This window comes from Pelecanus crispus, chromosome 5 (genome assembly GCF_030463565.1).
Source record: "Pelecanus crispus isolate bPelCri1 chromosome 5, bPelCri1.pri, whole genome shotgun sequence".
Classification (NCBI taxonomy): Eukaryota; Metazoa; Chordata; class Aves; order Pelecaniformes; family Pelecanidae; genus Pelecanus; species Pelecanus crispus.
The window spans coordinates 12886448-12908881 of NC_134647.1; the positions used below are offsets into that span (position 1 = coordinate 12886448).

Below are 22434 nucleotides of genomic sequence, written 5' to 3' on the forward strand. Positions count from 1 at the left end.
TTTTTCCTTTAATGGAAAGAAATGGAATGAGGATTAGAACTATCTTTTTTTTTAACCCTATTACATACCCTCTGGTACACTGAGGGGATGCATTGCATAATGGTCAATTTAGGTTTTGTCCTGACAGTACCTGCTAGCTTTGGCACTTGGTGAATAATGTGTTGCTGCTCTCCCACTGTGAGATGCTTTCATGCCAACTGTTAAGTAATTAACTAGGTATGCATGATACTTACTTTAAGTAAGTTCTAGTTTTCTTAGAGATTGATTATTCTCTTTTCCCCTAATTAGGAACACATAAATAGTTGAAGGAACCAAGGGAGGAGAAGGAATAATTAAAACTACAGACTAGAATTGAGAAATAACAAATTCAGGATGAATATCAGGAAATACTGTTCAATAAACTATGGATTAGTCTCACATCAAGTGTTTTGAGTGGCTTTAAACATAGAGAGCAACAATAAAACTGGATGCAATACTCAGCCACCCAATGACAACATCCCAGATTCCATCTTTTGCCCCAAATGCTGAAAAGGCAGCTTTGTCACGCCCACAGGTGTCATGTCCTTCAGCAGCAGTGCCTTTGGCCAATCTTGGAGCAGCATTTAATAGGCTCTGGAGATAATCCCCTAGAATCATTCTCAGCTGAAAGAAGGTTGAGTCTGTGGGGAAGGAGAGGAATTTAGAGCAAATGGACCTAGCTCACATTAATGGGCTTAGATCTTGCAAAGCCATTTTTTATTTCTTCAGTATGACCTTGCTCCTCTTGTGTTCAGCAACAAAATCCACTATGGAAGTGGATAGACTGGGTCTATTCTTGGCTATTTCACCAACTGGTTTTGTGCTGTCGTGATGTTTGGTGGTGACCACTGGTTCTCGCATATAGAAAATTTATCAGAGGTGTCTCACAGAAGAACAACTTGTTCTTAGTGAGCTGGACACTGGCAAATCCTCTGTCTAGAGTGAGACATGTCTGTCTGCTTCTTACCATACTATAAGCCCATCTTAGTTAGTATGGGCCACTAGCCTGCAAACTGTTCAATGTAAGTAACACATGAACCTGCAGAATGCCATGCATTTGTCTTTTGGAAATTAAATTAACCCTCTCCATCATTGCCAGAAAGCAAAAAGAGATAGCAGTTTGTTGATCTCCTGGTGCCAAATGTATTGCAAAGACAAATACATAAAATCTGGTTTCAGGAACATGCCCAGCTGATAAAAGAAGTGGCATATTTGGCCAGGAAGGTCAGCCTTACATGTATATTTCTGTGTAACAAGTTCACAGCATAGGCAAACTAACTGGTCCCTTTATGTAGTCACTCACTGAAAGTAACTTTCCTTGGCATATTTGTCCTAGCTGACAGTGAGGCCATTTACGTGCTAGAAACAACTCTATTCACATGTCTCCTCTGTGTTTGAAGAGGCTAACACTACATTGCTCTGTCCAAGGCAGTTTAGCCATTAGTGTACAAGAAAAGGGGGGGTGTTAACCCCACTTCTGTACCATCAGAGAAGCCCAAATTCAAACACCAGGATCAGAATAATCACTGATTGGTAAGGTCTTTGGCAAAGGAAAAATTAAATCCTGCTCCAAAACAGACCTTCATCTTAAGGCATATTTATGCAGTATTTGTGCTGTATTCCAGTACTTAATCTAGGGCTTGCAGTATATTCTATTATACCAGGGTTAAGTTTACATTAGCAATTAGAAGTCAGAATCTGTGCAGCATTGTACTAAATGTCACAATCACAACATATTGAAGATCAATCTAACTCCTTCCATTTTACGTGTCAACTATTAATATTGTTTTGTTTCCCTTTGAAATCGTGAACATCAATACTTGTTTCTCCATTTCTTTTAATAATTCCCCAAACAGTATTCTGTCAGTTGATTGGCATGAGCGATTTGTTGCTTAAAGTATCGTTCTTATGACAAAGTGAGCTCTTACACCATTTTTCTTTTACAAACATGTCTGACCTGGAAGGAGTTTAATAATGGTTTGATTTAATATTTTTCTTCTTTTAAACACTTGTCCGAGTGTGGTTATCTACATTCCTGGGATAGATATTAATGTGGGTTTTGCGTGTGAAGTTTCAAAATAAATGGTAACCGTAGGAAACAAACAAAAGAGGGTACTCATAAATTAGAGCATTATGCATTTATATGGGCAGGTTAGATGGAGTAGAGTTAACAGGCAGTGGATTTTAGTATGAGAGAGTTCTTTGTTTGAAGTTACAGGAGGCTTTTCGTTTGGAAAAATGTTTTTAAGGCTCTAGCAGACATTACAGTGGAGTTAGACATATAAGGACTGAGTAGAACAAGCTCCTCACACGGTGAACTCTTTAGAGCAGGAACCATTTTGTTTTACATTTGTATAGTACTTGGCACAGCAGTGCTCTGTGCTAGCATCCTGCTATGTGACTCGCTCTGGGGTAGAAAATCCAGATAGAAAATTTTTGCATGGTTACAGAAATTGTTCTAGGAGGCAACAGTGAAACGCGTTTGGAAGCTGGCATCCTTACTAGACTGGAGAACTGAGGTGCACAGTGAATATAAATCAAAACTGGCAAACTTGCCATCTTTTAAATCAGGTTGCTCTGCCTTTTTTGGCTAGGTTTAGTACCATGTGACTATATAGATTGAAGAAGAACTACTTAATATAGGCTCAGGTAGCTTAGAAAATGCCCAGAGTTTGTACTGCTTTGTGCAAGACGGCATTTCTTTCTTCTAAGAATCTTGGCAGCATGTAGAATTGGTAATCTCGTTAGCAATAATGCCTTAACAACTTTCTTGTGACTTAACATAACTCCTAAATCTTCCTATCAGTTGTGCAAATCTGTGTCTGTCAGTCTAACTAGGATCTGCCGTGACTTTTTTGATTTCTTTTTAATTAACTTTGAGCAAGAGTTTGGTGTGTAATGAACACAAGTCTATGTACTGCTGAAAGTAGATGGATTCTGCAGCTCAAAAAAAGCTTCTTCAGCAAGTTTAAGGTAGGGAGATCATCTGAATATCAGTTCTGACACAACTCCATGTTTGTCACATGCCACAAGATTTCCCTCTGTACTGCCATCTTTGTCTGAATCTTCCTTCTGCCAGAAAGGCATGTAGTGTAGGTTTAAATATAGCAAAAGAGAGACATTTGCTATAATCACTGGTAATCTATAATTACATATATAAAAATATATATAAAATATAAAAATGCTGGTAATTTATTGCAATGTTCTTGTAAGTGTTTTGTTTTCAAAAGAAACAAAGCAATGTCTGATTTCAAATTTTAGTTTATCTGGTTTCTTCTTCCATACACTTGTTTCCTTTCTCTGCTAAGCTGAAGAGCCTGTTTGTACTTGATGGAATGGTTTTGAATCTGTAATCAAGATACCTCTCTCTCTCTCATTTTTCGAAACCTGACAAGTCAAGCTCTTACTAACTTTCTCTCCATACTGCACTTTATCCTGCCCTTGGAGGCTTGGGGTTGTTTTGTTTTGTTTTTCTTTTTAATACCCCCTCTTCAGTTGCCGTTTGTTGGTTTATTATTGTATTTAGAAAACAGGCAGCAGAACCATGCATCAGTATCAGCATCAGTGAGATGGAGGTCACCTTCCTATTGCTGTGCTTACTGGAGGTCATTGGTCCTCTTTCTACCTCACAACACCATGGAGCTCATGTTTGTTACTTCTGTATTAAACTTTTAAACCTTCTGAAAATAGAGCATCCCTTGCTGTCAGTGGATGCTTGTCATTTCACTGTCTTAAGCCCGTTTTCTTTGAGGGAATAGGATTCAGCTTAACAAGTAAATGAGATTGTTTATGAGGACTGCCCTGTTTTCTCTCTCTTTCTGTCTTTTCCCTTTCCAACATTCTTTCTATCATCTTTAAGTTTATCAGCATTAATTTATGAATACTTCTACATCACAGATTAAAATATTTAATAACTTTGGACCTAGTCTGATCACAGAGGAAATCCACTGGAAACATACCAAGTGATGATTTCCTATTGTCACCTTCTTCATGAGGTCTTTATTTTGGCAGCTCTAACTCTTCCTAACATGAATGTCATTAATACAGTAATGTAACATTAGTAGCAAACAGAATAATGTGAGATAACACAAATATTCCAGTAAAGACTAAGAAAACTACCTTTACACAGATACATTTGCCAGTTAAATGTGTAATCTCATGAATAATGAAAGTAAGTTTCTTACATTGTTTTCCTTAAAACTCTGTCAATTAGCAATAATTAAATTTGACCTTTTTTCTTCTCTGAAACTCATGTGTTTTTTCATTACTTTGCCTGTTGTCATTGTAACTGTAGTCAATATTTTCCAGGTCAACCCACTTGCCATTTTTAAACATGACTGTGACACTAGCATATATTCACACTTTCCCAGACAATTTGTGATTTATAGAAAAATAACACCAGTGCGCCAATGAGCTCTTTAACAAATTTGTTATGACTCCTAGGCACAATTTCTCATGACCTAGTATTTATTAATATTGCCTAAATACTCCATAGTACTTTTTTATCCCATGGGATACAAATGAGAAAGACATAAACTTCAGTCTGCATCACAGATAGGAGTCAGGAGGTTGGCCAGCTAGATGCCAGTGTGGGGAATTAGACTCAGGAGCTGGTTTTTGTTGGTTTGTGTATTTGTTTTATATCTGAAGTTGACTTTCTGTGGAGTTTCATGGAAAGAATGCAGAAGCCTAGAGGTATTTTAAACTGGCTTGCGCTATTTTTGAGTAAGTCAGAAAATCCTTTAATAGCTCAAAATGCAAGGGAAAGGCTTTGTGTATCTAAACTAGAGCCTCCAGTGAACTGTCAGCTTCTGTGGCTGTTAAGTTCTTTTCTAGAGCTGCACCAGTTCTGATGTCTAAGTGGAAGATCCCAGTATTCATGTTTACTCCAATCCTGCCCCTTGTGACAGTGTTTTAAAGACTGTCCGTGGGCTGGTTCCTAAAAAAAGAAAAGGAGATGGATGGGGGGACAAAATTGATAGCAAATTCTTTTAGTTGACTGGGATTTGTGAAGTGCCAGGATTCAGAATACCCAACTGGAGTAACCAGTCTGGGCTTTCTTGCAGCTATGAGAAAATAAGCTTGTTTCAGGTCATGAAGGATTTTTGCAGAGGAAATACCAAATACTTCGTTGAAAGACATTTGGCCTTCTAGCCCCGGGAATTGACTGTAGCTCTAGATCACAGAACATAGACCTATTGGGGAGTTTCCTGTCCTTATGAAATCTCATCAAGTTTTGCCATTTGTTTGGGGTTTTTTTTTCCCTGGTTTTCTAAGAAAATTAGGTTTCTACAGCCATGTGCTCTCTCAGGCTCCCCTTACATTCCTGACCCAGCCTGGCTAATACGTTTTTGAACCACTGGCTATTTCACACTAAGTCCTAGCAATCCGCAGTTTCAGGAAAGCTAGTGGCTAAATAAAGGAGAACAACCCAAATTATCTCATTTCCCCTTCACTCCTCCACTGAGGGCAGAATACCAGCATTCCATCTGGTGGTAGCAAGAAGCCCAGCAATACCCCTGTACCTTGTATGTGCTGTTCCAGTGTAGTTGCTGGGGAGTATGGAGAAGCAGAGGGAAATAGGATACACGTTATTGCTGCAGGAGGGGTGGAATTCAGGAGAAAAAGGATGCAGCCCTTGAAAAAACAGATTTCCTTCTCCTCCTCCTCACAAAATAACTTAATTAAAATTCAACACATATAAATATTCTTTTGGAATGAGTAAAACTGACATTATTTCATGAGGACTCTGCTTCCAGTGGAATTAGCCAAATGCAGCTTTGATCAGATGCAGCCTGGCCAGGGCTAGATTCTAAAAGCAAAACTAACAGAGCACTGAGTGCACATGGCAAGTCAGGGATTGTCATGAGAAAACCCTAGGATTTGCTTCTAGATTTTAGTATTAGTGTGGGGAATGACTTATTGTTAGGGTGGGATGTTTCTGTTTGTATATGCTGTATAAGGAAGTGTTTCTCATAAGGTGTTAACTTATATGGCTGTAGTATGCTGTATGGACAACACTGCAACAGTTTATGAGGAATGACCCTATGTCACATTAGTCTTCAGTGAGCTGACGATTAGTATGCAGGTGAGGAAGGGCTTTTGCATAGGTAGAAAACTCCAGCAAAAACTAAAGTAAATGCTGCTTTGTTCCAGTCCCTTAATGATCCAGTTATCCTTACCAGCCAGACTCCTTCCCTGCAGTAAGGTGGCCACAGATCTCCTTCATATGTATGTGCCTCTGTTCCATAGTTTATGTTCTTTTGCAATAGCATTTTTAGGTTCTGATGTGTGATCTTTTCTAATCATGTTATATAGACTTATACAAATTCTTAGACTGGAAGTTATCTTTGGCTTGCTCTCCAAGTTGTCTCTTTAAACAGCAGAGACACGTGAACTTATATTTGCTAGACGCCTACAAGAATACTTGTCTAGTGTCCCTCCTCCATTTGGAATGGAACTGCGGCTTCTGACATTTTTGGCTCAGCCTGACCCATGGAGATGAGTTGCCTCAGGGAAGGCACGTGGCTTTTCTTTTCACCCTGTGGTTGGCTGAGCACAACACATGTGAGTGAGGGGTCAGTTCTCTTCTGAGATAGTTTTCACATTGTTTCTCAGGGAGAAAATTGTCATTATTTAGAGCTTCTTGATTTTGTGCAGGATGAGGAGGTGGGAAAAATTTATTTTCTTCTAACCCTTGTGTGTGTCTGGGCAAACCAAATTTGTGGGGAACCATTTCAAAGTTTTTTATATGATTTGGCTTGAATAATAACATCCAGTTTTACAATGAGGGAAAATCTGAATGCCAAAAGCATAATTGTCATGTTATAACTGAGGTCTAGTCTCCAAGGAGAGCCAGTAAACTCTCAAAGTTCTTCTGATAGAGGGGTGTTCTTTTTAAGTACCTTTCAAGGACCAGTGTCACCTGTGTCTGTGCCATTGCCCACATCACAAGGGATATATTTGATGGGGAGCCTGGGATCAGGCACTCTGGAAGGCAGAAGGCTGCCTCCAGTTAACATAGAGAGAAAGGTGGCAAGAGATGCTGGGAAATTTCCTTATCTCTCAGGACACAGGGGAAATGTCTAAAAAAGATCATCTATCCAATCTTGCCATCAATTAGTAGAGACTGTGAGAAAGGTAAATGGAGGAGGGGGGGAAGGTATTACTGCAGCTGAAATAAGTGGAGGGTGGAGGCATTCTGGACAAGCTAACAGCAATGGGTGGAAGTGCACGATGTCTCAGGCTGTGCTTAGGGGACAGGCCAGGCTTTCCAGTGAGGAAGGAGAAAGTCAGTCCACATCTCACCCTCACTTAACAAGGGGTATTTGGAAGGGGAAAGTCTGGAGTGTTTTAATTGGGATTCTCCCCACGGAGCAAAGTACTTCGTTGTTCTAAGCAATGCAAGTGAATGTAAGGGATTAGGTAAACCACAGTTCTCCTTCCTCATCCCCCAACTACTGGGAAAAGCTTCTGTTTTGGTTCACAGAGTTTTGTTTTTTAAGAGGAAATGTATTTCCCTTGGGTCATACCAAGCTTCCCTTGGAAACTACAGAGCTTATGTCGCATCCTGTTTCTTCAAACCCAATGAAGTAAAATTTTGCTTTTTTGCTTGAAAAGAAATGGATTTGTTGCAGTGACAAATTTGATTGCCACTCATATATTGGACTTTCTAACAGATGTTTTACAATATCAGATGCTTGTTCTCTGAGTAATTAAAGCAAGAAGAAAATGGCTCTCAGTGTCATTTTTAAACTTGGGCACTAAGCTGAAGTTCTACTTTCACATGTGGATGCTCATGGGAGTGCTAGAGATAAGGCTGAATCAAAATATTGCAGATGGTCACTTGACAGAAGCCCTCTTATTTACAGTCCTACACTACTAGCATTTTTGGAAAAAGATCATCAGAGTGAGGACTTCTTATCTCTGCTGTAAGACAAAGAACAGCAGCAGAGATTCTGCTCTGGGTCTTCTCTGCCCTCATCCCTTAACCACTTTAGGGTTGCAGGCACAGCTTTGAGTATCCTAGGGAACAGCAATAAGACTCAATTTATCTATCACCGTTTTTATTTTATTCAACATTAATAAGGTTCCAATTCCGATGTTAAATTTTTAAGGACAAAACATCTTTTTTCTAGCAGTGAAGATCACCTGTAGTAAAGGATTGGATCATTTGATGCATTGTGTTCCTTAATAGCACTAAGATTTTTGTGAACTCCAACATAACATCCATTTGATCTCTCCTTCCTTTGTATTAGGGACGCTGTGTTCACTTACCATTGAGAAGGCCATGCCTGAAGATGGGGGCGAATATAAATGCATAGCTGAGAATGCAGCAGGAAAAGCTGAATGTGCTTGCAAAGTGCTGGTAGAAGGTAAGTACATTGCTGGGTATGGGAAAACCCTTCCTTAGAACTTACTCCTTCCCCCCTTTATTTCCCAATACTGGCCTTTATGAACCACATACACAAAAAAGAACTCTGCCTGCTTCCCTCCTACACTTTTTGGTCAATACGTAATTCAATGTTTAGCATAAAGGAGCATGAGCCTCAGAGACAGTACAGAGCCAAGGGCTCTGGCTGCTTTGTGGAATAATCTATGTTCTCCTGCTGCCCACTGTATTCTACAAGGATTTTAGAGCCGTTAAGTTGAACCCATGAAGATTTGCTTCTGAGATGTATGCATTCTTTAAGAGCATGTAAGAATTTGGTGTGTGAGCTTGGGTACTGGTCTGCTTCAGGACTATGTATGGCACATTTCTCAGTCTAGAACTTTTCAATCCTTTGCATTCAATGACATTTGGTCATTTGTTTTTTTTCTAATGGAAGTGAGTAAAAAATAAACCAATTAGCAGCTCAACCACCCTTGTATGCCATAGTCTTAGAACATGGACAATTTTCAGACTGAGGTACCCGTTTTCGGCCTCAGTCATGCTGATGACACTGTACTCTTGCCCAGTAGTCTTGGCTTTGGGCACATATTTTGTCTTGAGGTTGAGAGCACAGACTTTTAAAACTGTCATGGACTTTAAGTAACCAAATGTGCTTCTTATCAGCTCACCTTCTGGTGAGCTCATCCTTGCATACTCTGATACTTTCCATTGTAACTAAAAAGAACACAAAACTAAACAACAGGCCTGATGACATAGATCTTGGGCACTAAACCTTCACAAATGTGTTGCAGATGTGGTATTTGGGGCAGAAGGTCTAGAAAAGAAAACTACTATTTGTTTACCTAATGTAGCATGACACAAGGTAAGAACATGATCCTGTAACTTCATCAGTAAGGGTCAGTCTTCATGTAGCTGGAAAAGGAATTAATTATACATATAATTACAATTATTTATATTGGTTCATGTAATGGCACCTTCCATGATACTATGGTCACAGTGTAGTCTGGCTTAGATGTTTGATAAACTATTGTTTGTATTTCTGTGATTGGAAGTAATACATTTTACCAAGCACTGAAGTTCAAAGACGACTATCAAGAAGAGGGTTTAAGCAAAATCTAGTACCCTGTAACACCTTAACAACCACAGATGCAGAGGGTTAAAGGATCAGATCATCAAGTGCTTACCACACAGTAGTTCTCCAGAGCTGCCCTTGCATCTTTTAAATGTCTCAGTCACCTATGTGTTTTTTCCTTTGACTTTGTCTTCTGATCTCCTTCAGGTAGTTGCTTTTCTTCCTGAAGCCTCCTTTAGCATATTTCCCACTTCCAGTTTCCTGCTGGGCAATGCATGTTCTAGGAGGCTGGAGGTACACTTTGGCTTGCAAAGTCTTGATTATGGGAGGCTGTCAGCTCATGGCATATTCATTGCATGATGACATGAATGGCATTACATCAGCTGTCTGGCTCACCCTGGTAGTGGCATCCATGGTGTTAGGAGCTGTCTGCTCACATAATATTGGACACCAGAATGACCACATTCCTTACCTTGATACTGGCTGCCTCATCTGTCTTTTCCATTCGCTACTGGCATGCTGCTTTGTATGGCTAAGAGGTTTTTAAGGCACTACAGCAAACTCCAGCTATTTAGGAGAGACGCCATTTGATATCCCATGTCTGTGACTGGCAGAGAGGATGACTGTTATTTTTAAACTAGAATTGTGATCTAAAACAACAATTAAAATTGCTGCCTTCTACTCAGTCTGCTGTCAGCATCCCAGATGCTGATTTTTAGACTCAACAAGTAACCATAAATATCATTATATTCCTTTTGGCCCCATGGACTCAAATGAAATTGGAGGAGTATTTTACTTCAGTTGTCAAATTAGCTCAGGGACAAATCTTTAGAATCTGCGTGTCTGAACTCAGATCTAGCACAGCCTTTTGCTCTGAATTGTTTTCTGGGAGATTTGTCTTCCCCTGTTAACTTTTTAGGAAACTTAGAGAGACCGACTTTCATGCTCTGGCACCTACAAGTAGATGACTGAAATAGGTAGTTCCGTAACATGTTACCTTTTCTCTGGTAACTAAATTTCAAACAGCTATCTCATGCACAAATCCTCTGAAAGCTGAATATTTGAAAGATATAAATTGATACAGCAATTGCTCAGATCGTAATCCAGATTTGGGATTTTTCTTCCAAAGAGAAATGTCAGGATGAAACAATCTAACACATGGAGCTTGTTAGGATTTGCATTATATGACATGCTCGACCTGGGATAACCTTGCTGAAAAAAGGTAGCACCTTCTAGTTACATACGTCTGTGTCATATGGGCTACACATGAAAGAGAACTTGTATTCACTCTGAGCTCTCGGTGGAGCCTGCAATGCTGAGCAGTTGCTGGATATGAACTGTGCAATCTTGAGAATAATGAAATCCATCAAACTTGGGTCCTGTTGTGTCCCTTTTGTCATTTTTCTTTAGGAATGAACCAGTGTGTAATAATATCTTCTTGGAAAGATTTAAACGTACAGAGGAAATGCTACTTTTCAAAATGTGCTCATCTGTATAAATCACATAGACAATGGAACAGAAGAATGACATGGCAAGAGATTCTTTTGGATGAAAAGATGCTTCAAATATGCCTTTGTTTCCCTCTTCCATGCAATGCCTAAAGCAGCTTTGTGCACATTGTACTTAAGTAGTTAAGTTAAAATAGACCTATGAGCTTAGATGGTGCCTCTTGTCTAGTTGCTTTCTCAGGTTCTTAGTGCAGCTGCTTTCATAGAGGGTTTCTCCCTCTCTGCTCCCTCTTCCTTTTAGAATGTGACATTCTCCAGCAAGTCTGTGCAGAAAATCTTTCTTAAAAACCAAAAGGACAGCAATTTCCTCTAACTTTGCAGAAAGATCCAAAACAAACTGATGTCAGCAGGCAGCTTTTTCATTATTGATTTTTAAATAGGATTTGTATTTTATTATTTGTTTCAATTGCAGATGCCTCATCCACAAAGACCTCAAAGCCTACTGAGAAGAAGACCAAGAAGCCTAAGACCACGCTTCCCCCTGTGCTGCCAACAGAGAGTAAGTGACAGTGATTTTGATTACTTCCTTTTCACTGGAAACTAAAGAGTGCTTTGGGATTCTGTGGTCATTCCCTTCTGTTTACAGGCATACTATCAGAAGCTTATGCTGTTTCCTTAACCCTTGCACACAAGTCATGTGAAATAAATTTTTGCCTTGTGGGGATTGGAAGTGCGTGCTGAAACTGTGGGTTTGGACCTAGCCCACTCTATTCCCAGTTTTTCATAACGGTGCAATAAATTTATGACACAGATTTATTTTTGGCTGCCTCCCAAAGAGGAACGGAGGAATTCTTGAGTAGTTTGTTTCAAGTCATGTTGTGCCCTGTGTAGACAATATACTGTCTTACCATTGGTAGGCAAGGTATCTTGACTGAAATGTCCTGTAACATAATCTGTCCTTTTTTCCATGACCATGGGGAGTGGTTTGGTGAATTTTACGTTCCTTGTTTTAAGCCTAAATGCTTTACTTGCTTTTAATGCTTTCTGAAATAACAAATCAGCTATAAATTCCCATGTTTGCTACTCTGCATACATGCATTTGATTAAAAGGAAACTTTAAATGGTAAAGGCAGCACAACAATGTCAGTTTAGAAATTCCTAATACCACTACTACTTTTGAAATCAAGTGTCCATGGGATACAAATATCTCTTAAATCAAACACTGGACTTAGAAAGTTGTCTATCTAAGATGTCCACAATGTGAGTTCCTAAAAAAAGATGTAAAGACATGGTTCTAATGGAAACATGAAACATTTTATCCAGTTCGCTCTCAAAAAAAAAAAAAAAAAGAAAGAAACTATAATCTGATTCTCCAGCATGGAACATTTTCAGCTGCTTTCAGCAGGACTCAGTGCAGTTTTGTACTGATTGATGATCACAAGTAATAATTGTGCTTCTGGAATTGTTGACTTTCATAGAGCTATGCCCTGGGCTACAGCTATTTCTGAGTTGCTGTCTGAGCATTATAACTTTCCCTCTAGCCAATCATTTGGGGGTGTGGGAGGGGTCACACCCACATGCTCCACCTCCGCACCTGAGCTTCAAATGCTGTAAATAATAGCAATTAAGAACAATCATTTTGTTCTTGAACTTCAATAGAAAAGAAAGTTTTAAAGCCATTTAAAGCTCCACAGGATAGTGTTTTGAATAGTGTTTTCTGTGCACACAAACGCATACATTTCCTCTGATCCTCCCAGCAGTGTTATCAGTTGCAGCTTTCCCAGGAGAAAGTGTGAGTTGGGAACTAAGTCTAAATATGCAGATGTATGACCTGATCCACATCCTGCTGAAATCACTGCTTGTCTTGCTGTTGATTTTAGTTGAAATTTGATATAGGTAGCAAAACAGAAGCTAGCAACTAGCTTCAGAAATGACTGGGAAAAGAAGGTTGAAATAATGGTGGATAGTTTTCTTAAGGTTGCTCCATGGTATATTATATCAGTGTTTAAAGTTCTTGAACTTCTCATAAGTTCTTTTTTCAAAATACCTTTAAAACATCTTTCCTGTTGCACTGAAAACATCAAGGTAACCAGAATGTTAGGAAGCAGGGCTTTGGAAGAGCTTTTGGAAAACTTTGGAAAAATACATATTTCATTTTAAAAGGATTTGGCTGCACAGATTCCACAGGTGGTTTTTAACATCTCAGCCTCAGTCTCTGAGGGCTATGGGTATTTGTCTGCCTGAAATGAGTGTTATATTTGTACATTTGTCAGGGGCAAAATATACAAAGCTGATCTAGTAGACTTCACAGTTTCAATTTAAATTGAAATCCCTTTCAGTTGTAGAGATTTTAAAGTTCCTTACATGAAAGAGAATGGTCTTAACAAGTCAGATATTTGTGCATCTTTACTGTATTTCTCTCAAAAAGAAGGTTAATAAAGAATGACTGTAAAGTAAGATGTCCCAATCTAACAAGGAGATAAATTTTTACTCTGATCTCTTCTAGTCTTTGTTGTCACATCAACTCACCATCAATCCTAATGGCAAGTAGAGTGGAAGGAATGATACTGAAGAAACAGAGAACAAAAATTCCTAATAATCCCACTGAATAAATTCTGAATTTTGAATAGTGAATTCAGTCACAACAGTATATACTGTATGGAGTACAGAAGCTATATACTTTCTGTCATTTTTACAAATACTTCTTAGGGGAAAAAAGAAAATCAATATTTTCCATTTTCTGTAAGAAAGTGCAAGTCAAACTTAATGGTTAGCAGCTATGTCAACCTTTTCTCCCTTCAGGTAAATTATAAGTGATCCTTGGTTTTTGCCCTAGTAGAAATGTCCAGGAAAGTAATTAACTTTTAGCTCCTGAAAGCGAAGATCAATACATTTCTTTCTGTGAAAGAGAATGAATGTTGTCAGTATGTTAATCTGTAGAATTCATCTCACTGTGAGAATAGTTGCTAACCCTGGTCATTTGACTGATCATTCTGACAACATTATTTTATTGCTGGAAGCTTGGGTTTGTAAGCTACAGAAATCCAATAGTAAGTAAAATTTTGGGCATTACCTCTATTGAAATGCAATACATACTAGAATCTGGTTTAGAATAAGCAGTTATTCTCAGAAAAGCATCTATGAAGGCAGCTTTGTAGCATTCAGTGTTTAACAGTATCTCTGAATGGATGCTTGCAGTGTTTACATGCAGAAAGATTGCTCCCATGCTAGCAAATTGGGAAAATTACGATGTGTTTCTTTTTGCTTACAGTTAATGTTCTGTCACCAGAATTTAGTAATAATTAAGACTCTGCACAATGCAACTCTGTAATGATAAATAGAATAAATAGCATTTCTGAGAATAACACAGATTCATCTTTGAATCTGAGTGAAACCAATCCTGAGGAAGAATGGAAGAAGGACCCCTCTTTTTTTAATGTTGGAATTGGTTCAGTCTTCACTGACTGTACTGACTTAGGCTTTGTCACTTGTGTCTTTGCTAGGTGGATGTCAAATACTACTGAGTTAGATTAATAAAGTGTTATGTTTCTTCTGCACAGATACAAAAGACTAGAATAGGCAGTGGAAAATTGAAACCTTTCATTATTTATCATACTGCGTACTCCATGCTATGCCAGAACAATCAGTGGATAATATAAGGCTCTTCTAGTTTGACATAACCCTGCAGCAGAAGTACTAAGCAAAAAATTCTCACCACTTGAACATTTCACCAGGGAGCTTTGAAAGCATCTGCTGTAAAGGAATTTGGGCACCAAATTCCCCTTGAAATTAGAAGTTACTTCAAATTAGGCTTAAAGGGAATTCCTTATTTAAATTACCAAGGCCACCTGCAAAATCTTCAGTCCCTATTAAATAAATGTTTTTGGCCCAACAGACTGTGGAAAAAAACAAAGTGCTGCTTGAGATTTTTAAGAGTAAATAAGGATTTGATGGTTTATAAATAAATATTATTTAAAATTATTTAAAATCTATTAATACTCCACACTTCCTAAAATTTTGTCCTCTTTCATGTGTGTTATGCTGAGGACCAAACCAGCAGTAAATCATAGCTTGAGCAATTAGGCCAAGATCATACATTCATTTGCAGGCCTAGAACCAAACTTTCTTGATCCTCAGTCTTGTGAGTAGTTTGTATGCCACATCCAAATTACTATAGATTTTTTAAACTGACATCCCAAAAATTTACATAAAACATGACTTTTCCAAAAAGCAGATTTCTTTTTCAAAGTTTTTTTATTCAAGATGTACTGGGGGAAAAGGCATATTACAACAGGTAGATGTTATTTCTTAAACTTCACCAGGGCTGAGCAGAGCAATGTAACTTTACTGTAGTAGGAAAAAACTTTATCCCAATTGTTGCTATGAGAAAAGTATTGGCTTTAATGCTTTAGAAAATAACCTTCCTAAATCTAAGTATTGGATTAAAGTGTTTGGAAAGAAATGCCCAGTGTGTTTTGTAGGGCTAATTCACAGCACTACTTCCAGTAAATATTAAGAAATGGCAACTACCACCTGTCATAATCAGTGGTATGAATACCTAACAGGATATCCTGGATTCCCTCATCTGAGTAATACACTTGTTAAACCCACTGCTCCCATTTACATTGGAGGGATGACCCATGTCACGAATGCAGGTTTGTGAATCCTGCTGATTATGTCAATTCACTATGAATGAGTGACTTTACACAGTTTGATTTAGTAACAGTTAGAATTTACTTGTAGAAAATCGCAGAATTTGATTATAATATTTTTAATAGCACTCAATCATCAATGATTAATAAAGTGATTAGACAAAATTTATCAAAACAGTGACTTAGTTACAGATTCAAAGATGGCAAGGTTCACTCTATTACTACATAGAAGCGCATAAAAGAGACTTAAATCACACTGAGTTGGAATGATTCATAAAGGGATAGCATATATATGGAATAAGGGGGACCCTCCCGTTGAGTCACGAGGTTTAGACTAGACCCCCTTGCTTTCTAAACTTCTGAGAGAGGAGCCTAGGTGTGGCTAGGTCTAGTCTTAGTCTCAGACTTGGTCAACGGTTTATATGGATAAGGATAACGTATATATATGTATATATGTATATCTAGTACATAGGAAAATTGTATAAAGGAAATTGGGTTATATGAGAGAGAGAGAGAGAGAGAGAGAGAAATTGTATGTAGGGGATATGGAAACCCTGCCGTTGAGTCACGAGGTTCAGAATGGACCCCCTTGCTTTCTAAACTCCTTCTCAGAGAGGAGCCGAGGTGCGGCTGGGTCCACTCTTAGTCTCAGACTTGGTCAATGGTTTAGGAGAGTAATGCTATAAGAATAATACAGCAGTATAAAACTCGCTTTAAAATTAAATCCTACATCTACAAACTACTTAAATTGATTCATGCATGCACACTCACAAATTAAATGCATTTATGAAAATGGTATACCTGTTAAAAATTCCCTTCGAGTTTAGTGAAATACTCATGTCTAATGCCTTGGCATTTCTCAACGGGCGAGAGTAGAGTCTCGAGGAGTGAAGAATATCAGCAGCCCAGGCTCTGTTGTCGATCTCCAGCAATGGAGTTCTGGTAGCAGCAGACTTTCGGAATCTGCTAGTTTTTGCTGACTCTGAGAGACATTTCGATCAGAGGGAGGTGCTGGTTCAGCCCGCGGCAGTCCAGGAGAGCTCAAAGGGCCTCACTTAGGACTGCTGTTTATAGGATTGTGAGATGATTGACTTTAATCACTAGTAAATTTCCATCCGAGCCACAGTTTGGGTCGGTAGTTGCTGGAATTGCAGTAACGATGATACCACTCTGTTTCAAGGCGGTCAGGGGTAGCGGTTTGTTCTTGCTCCCCTCCTTAGCCATAATACGAAGATTTTGATAAGGACAGGGCCGCTCTCTGCTTCAACCATGTAGGAGTTTCTAGCACAATTCAGGGGTGCTTAACTGACCAACTCGCTACACAAAAGCGGCAGCCTGGAATTCCTGAGATCGTAAAGCCGTTGAAGAGAAAGAGGAATGGGGGCGGGGGGCGGGGGATGCACCACCACAACCCAGCACAGAGTTTGATTGCACAAATATAAGTTCTTCTGCTCAGTTAAAAATAAAGTTATGTCAAAGAAAAGAACTTCGTCCACACACCTTCAAGTAAAGGGGCCCCAAATACATTACTTAGCAGTATTTGGTATCTTGCTGATAGAAATCTTTCATATCTGCTCCTATATAAAATCTGTTTGATTTCCTGTCAAACACATTTTTGGCTAAGTAACAACGCATTCCCTTGCTGACAGTTGTTAATAAAATGTCGCCACTCACACTGTCCAGATGAAATCCACTGGAAGGCTGCACTGTTATCTTCCCAGATCTGATTTCGCAACATTGTTGGTACTTGAATGCAAGGCTGAGCAGTGGCATCTCTGAAGCAGCATGTCACAAATGTGAATATGTCAGACAGGGCTCCTTATCATTTTATTTATTCTTTTCCATAGTGGATGGGATTCTAAGCATTTTAATTACCATGGAAAAATCATGAGTCAGTGTCCAAGTGATTGCCACACAGTTCTGTTATTTACTCTTTAATAAACAATCTTGGCAGAGAATCCCAGTCTACAAGCACCATTTTAAGAAAATGTCATTAAAACATTAAACTTGATGTGTCCAGTTTAGATAATATATAACTAAATCAGTAACCACTTCAATTTTTTTCTTTATTTCCATTCTACCAATCTAATATGAAACACAGCACTGATGAATACCAAATGTTTCAAAATCTTCCTTTCATGTCAGATTGTTTTGTCCTCAGTATAAAACATGCCACTTTCTAAGGGAAGAACTCAGTTACTAAGGAAGTAAATAAACAGGTCAGAGATGTTCTTTTAATTGCAGAAATAAGAGCACTGTGTAGCAGCTGTGATCTGGTGACTGTGCTGCTGCTGTCCTCTTTGGTCCCTGGGATAGTCTGAGATGCTTTTAAGGGTCAATGAGGCTATTCAAACCCGTTCTCTCAGTCCCATTTATTTCCCAGAAGGTCCATGCTGCTCTGCTCCTGGCTCTTGCAAGAGGAACCAAGACATTTTCTGCACAGTGAGTGCAAGTACTTAGTGGGTTGGAACAATATGAGTTACATTGCCAGGGCAGCCTCTGATCAAAGTTTTTCAAGGAAAATAATTTAATCTTTTTTTTTCTAAGAGAAGCTGAAACTTCGTCTTTTAGTATATGTAAATAAATTGCCATGAGCTATTGTTAAGACCTAGACATGATTTCTCTGAAACTCTGAATAATGAAAGCTGCTGACTTGATTCCTCAGGACTGGGGTCCAAGGGTAAATAGCTGTGGCAACAAGGCCAACCAAACTAGCCAAAGTAAAAGGGCAATGTAAGATTTAACTTGGTGACTCTGAAGGTTGGTTCCCTCCACAGATGAAAAGAAAATTCAGTTACTGTACATATAAAGAGAGCAATGGAGAAACACTAATTTGTTGTGTAAATCGCCTCTTGATGCCCAGGACAGCACTGTTTAGCTAATGCCAGGTATGCATTTTGAATCTCTGCCAGGTTACTTTACAGCTCACACCATACTGACATTTTCTGAGTTAATGTTGGCACAGACCAGTATTTTCCATGTGCTTTTCATACGGTCCATCCTACATAGCTGTATGTTGACAGAAGACGACAGAAATGCTTATTGACTGTCTCATGCAGAGAAAAATGAGTACAGTTTTTGCAATGTGGCCTTGAACTGAAGAGGTGCCATGTACCATTAATTCCCAGTTAAGTCATTGACTGGAAATTGCAGATCTGAGGCCTGAGGCATGTAATAGAAGCATTGACCAAAGTTTCTTCTCTATAAAACAGGGACCTAAATCCATTGGTTTAATTAATGTGCAAAAGCACATAACACCTAGCTTTTCCCACTTAAATCATTTGGAGGTCCTGAATGACCAAATGACCCGCCAATATTTTCCTATTTTAAATAGACTGGGTAACAGGCTAGTAACCTAGTTTAGATTGCTGTTCGTACACACTTGGGCACAGCATTTTAGCATCTAATTGTAGCTGTTCTCACAGGACATGAGAAATACAAAAATTAAATCTATATTTAAGAAGTTAACATTGTTGCCTTGCTCCCACCAGAGCTTTTAGTGGAATTCACATGACCTGGGTTGTTTGTAAGCTCTGTTTGATACTGGATCTCTTCTGCACTGCTCAGATTTGCTTTAATTGCAGAAATTGCTCAAGCACTGTGCTACAAAACTGCTATGGAATGGTTTCTTCCTCCAGCCAAGCTGTTTTAAAATACTGAGTTACTTTCAGTGTACTATGTTGTATTACTGAAGCTGTGAGTGTGCTAGTATATGCTAGATCTCTCTTGACTGGAATGCAAGAAAGAGTATTTCCTGGATTTTTATTTTTGTTTTGAGAAGGAGGAGGCTGGATTTTTTTCAACTAGAGGACAATCTCCGCATGATTTAGAAACTAAATATGGGATGTTGCAACAAAATGACAGTTGTTTTTAATGAAAAAAAAAAGCTATTAAAAACTGTTCTGAAACATGCAAACTCAAATAACTGACTTTTATGGCATTTAGTTTTCTAATTTCTTTTTGTCGTCAAATTTAAGCCAGGGTTGCTTTCTATTATGTTGTATTTAGATAATAAACAGTTATTTGGAAACAGTATGAGGAACTTGCTCTTTGAGAAGCAATGAAGCAGAACTCTTTAAGCTTTCAAACCTTGATGAGGTGTTCAGGCTACTGGTGCTAGTGCATTGTCACTGTCATTTTTCTCTGTGGCAATTAGCATAGGTTCATGAATGAATGAATAAATTGGTAAGTAATGATGTGTTGTCTTTTTCTACTACAAATGTAACCATCATCTTTCTCCTATTTCATCTTGTCTGTGCTAAGTAATACCTGTAATAAGTTTTTGTACCTTCAAGGAAGTCTGTGACAGAAGCAAGGGTAGAACTGAATAATTCATTGCCTTGACCACAAGGACAAGTGTTTTATTTTTTCTGTACTTCTAGGTCTCAGTTACTCCATGCTTTCTAGTGTACAATGGGTAGTAAAGCTTTACAGATAACAATCACCTTTGATTCAGACCCTGATATCTATCCCTAGAAGGGTCTGAAGGAGGTTACAGTGTGATTCATTTAGATGTGGGAGAGAGAGACTTCATAATGCCACATCCTTCATGTCTGAGGCATTCAAGTGAGATGGGGAAGAAGCAGCAGAGACTTGAATCTAGGTTTTCCAGCTCCTTATATCTGAATACCATATCTGACACATTACAGACATGACTTCTTTTTTCAGTTTCTCTTAAAGGAAACTCTGAAAAAACAATTTAGTTCCTCTCAGAAGATGAAATCTTGAAAAGTTTTGCATGAGGGGAAAAATGGTTTCCTATGTGACTGTAGTATTAGAGCATGTCACTAGCCCTTCTGCTATCCTGAGCTCAAACAAGGCTATTCCACAAGCAGAAAGAAGCAGGGAAATGTCTTGCTCCTTATGTTAACTGAGTTAGGTATTTATTGTACTTGTTTACCAGGTGCTGAAATCCATCACTATAGAAGACATGCACATAATTTAAGGCACGTCCCTCGAGGAAGACAGTAGGAATTATGGACTGGTTGGAAATGCTATCTTGAGTACTGATGGTTTTTTCAGACTGTAAGAGTTTTACTTCATGCTTTATGAAAGCAACTTGTGCAGAGAGCCATTTCAGGGGAGGGCTATGCCTATTTTTAGTAAAATTCCAAAAAAGGGAAACAAAAAAGAAAGACAGAGGCTTCTGAACATTTCTGCTCTCACAAACTCAGCATCAGGGCAAAGAACGGCACAACCAAATGTCCCACAGCTATCAGTGTGTATGGGATCTTTCCCTTTTTTAGTTTATGTCCCCCCGCCCCAGACACAAGTTCTCTAAGAGGCCAACCTGCCTATAAAGTTATGTAAATACCAGCCTTGTAACATTTACATTAAGTTGCTTCTAGAAGGCAAATTCATTTAAGGAGGGAGTATTATGTCCTTTTTCTTCCAGGCTGGTTTTCAGGTTCAATGTAAATATCAAAAGAGAGACAAACTGTCTTTTTTTTAAAGAGCAGCAGAGACAGACTTGAACTAACATTTCCAAGAGGCTCAAATATTTTAATGAAAACAATCATTTGACCTTGTCAACTTTGGGTAATCTTATTAGATTTTTTTCAGTAACTGTCTCCAACAGGTTCTGAAACAAAAGTTGCATTTCAAAAGGATGCATGAGATGAGCTGGTATTCTTAAGGAAGATCTAAGAACAGTGGAGTGTATGCCATTAGCCAAAGAAGTCAGCTTCACAGACCCAGAGACACATCCTTGTACTTATCCCCTTCCACACTGCCCTTTCCTTTAATTTCTGCTCAGGGCTATTTGTGTCTGCAGAACAGGATATCCAGCCAGACCTTCCAGCAACCCTTTGCAATCTGCATGGTTTGATGAAGTCCAGTGACAGTCTGTATATCCTCGGTCAAGTGAATGTAATGTCCTCGTGGGTAAAAACTAAAAATTAAACAAAAATTTTGTATTTACATATAAAAAGCAGTGCCCTAGCTGAATGAGGTGATGGATTCATGTTCTTTGCTTTGCTGCTATGGAAATCCTCATTGAGGTGAGAGCCTTTTAAATTGCCTTAAGCATAGCCCTTAGTTATTCCAGGGCTAGGAGGGACACCGTGCATTTATTCCACTTACGGGTAAATGTAATACCTGGTGGTTCATTACACATCCTAGCCTGTATAGAAATACTGTTCTTTAACAATGATTAATTGAATATCACTGACTGTAGTTGTGAATGAACAAATCATGTTACTCAGGTCCCTTCTGTGATGAACTGATAGTGGCTGACAGTAGGCAGAGAAAAGTGAGAGGGGTACCTGAGTATATAGATATCCATTCTGTGCATGTATTGTGCAAAGGCAGAGAATGACCTTGTCAGCCAGGAGGAAAAAAAAAAAATCTTGAGATATTAAGAGTCAGAGCGAAACGTGAACATTTGGAGAGTGTGATGACTCCACCAGCACCTTGCTTGTTAACTAAGGTAGTGCAACAAATATACAGTGTAGGCCAAGAGGAGATAGCTGAGTGAAAGTCATGCTGGATTAAGGAATTTGCTTTTTCTCCTATTTGTCTGGAGTGACATTTCTGAAAAATGGCAACAGTATCTGCAACCCAAGATGGCACTTGACAAATGGTGCTTTTTCCTCATCGTTGGTGTTCTTTGTGCATATCAGGCTTAATGGAATGTGGAAGTAATCAAATTCATGTCATTGCTTTAGCTTGTATTAAAAGCCATTATAGTTCTGAGGAGATACCCAACAGCTATTTCATTCTCAGTTTAGAGAAGAGCACAGAATCTGATGTCAAATAGAGCGCACACACACAAATATTTACATGTTTTAAAATCATAAAACTGAGTTAGTTTCCATGGGATTATGCATCTAATGAGTAACTAATGGATTACTT

At 38.7% G+C, this 22434-nt stretch overlaps 1 protein-coding gene across 3 annotated transcripts in view; it reads left to right on the forward strand.

The window, feature by feature from the left end:
• Positions 1 to 22434, forward strand: part of MYLK (myosin light chain kinase) — a 225921-nt gene that overhangs the window by 152963 nt on the left and 50524 nt on the right. For 2 of the 3 annotated variants that reach the window (XM_075710327.1, XM_075710326.1), the window contains exons 17-18: positions 8277 to 8393; positions 11403 to 11489. In XM_075710327.1, the coding sequence (XP_075566442.1) occupies positions 8277 to 8393; positions 11403 to 11489 (204 nt within the window). Of the gene's footprint in view, positions 1 to 8276; positions 8394 to 11402; positions 11490 to 14509; positions 14513 to 22434 lie in introns of all 3 variants that reach the window. The other variant, XM_075710329.1, reaches the window with a different exon arrangement.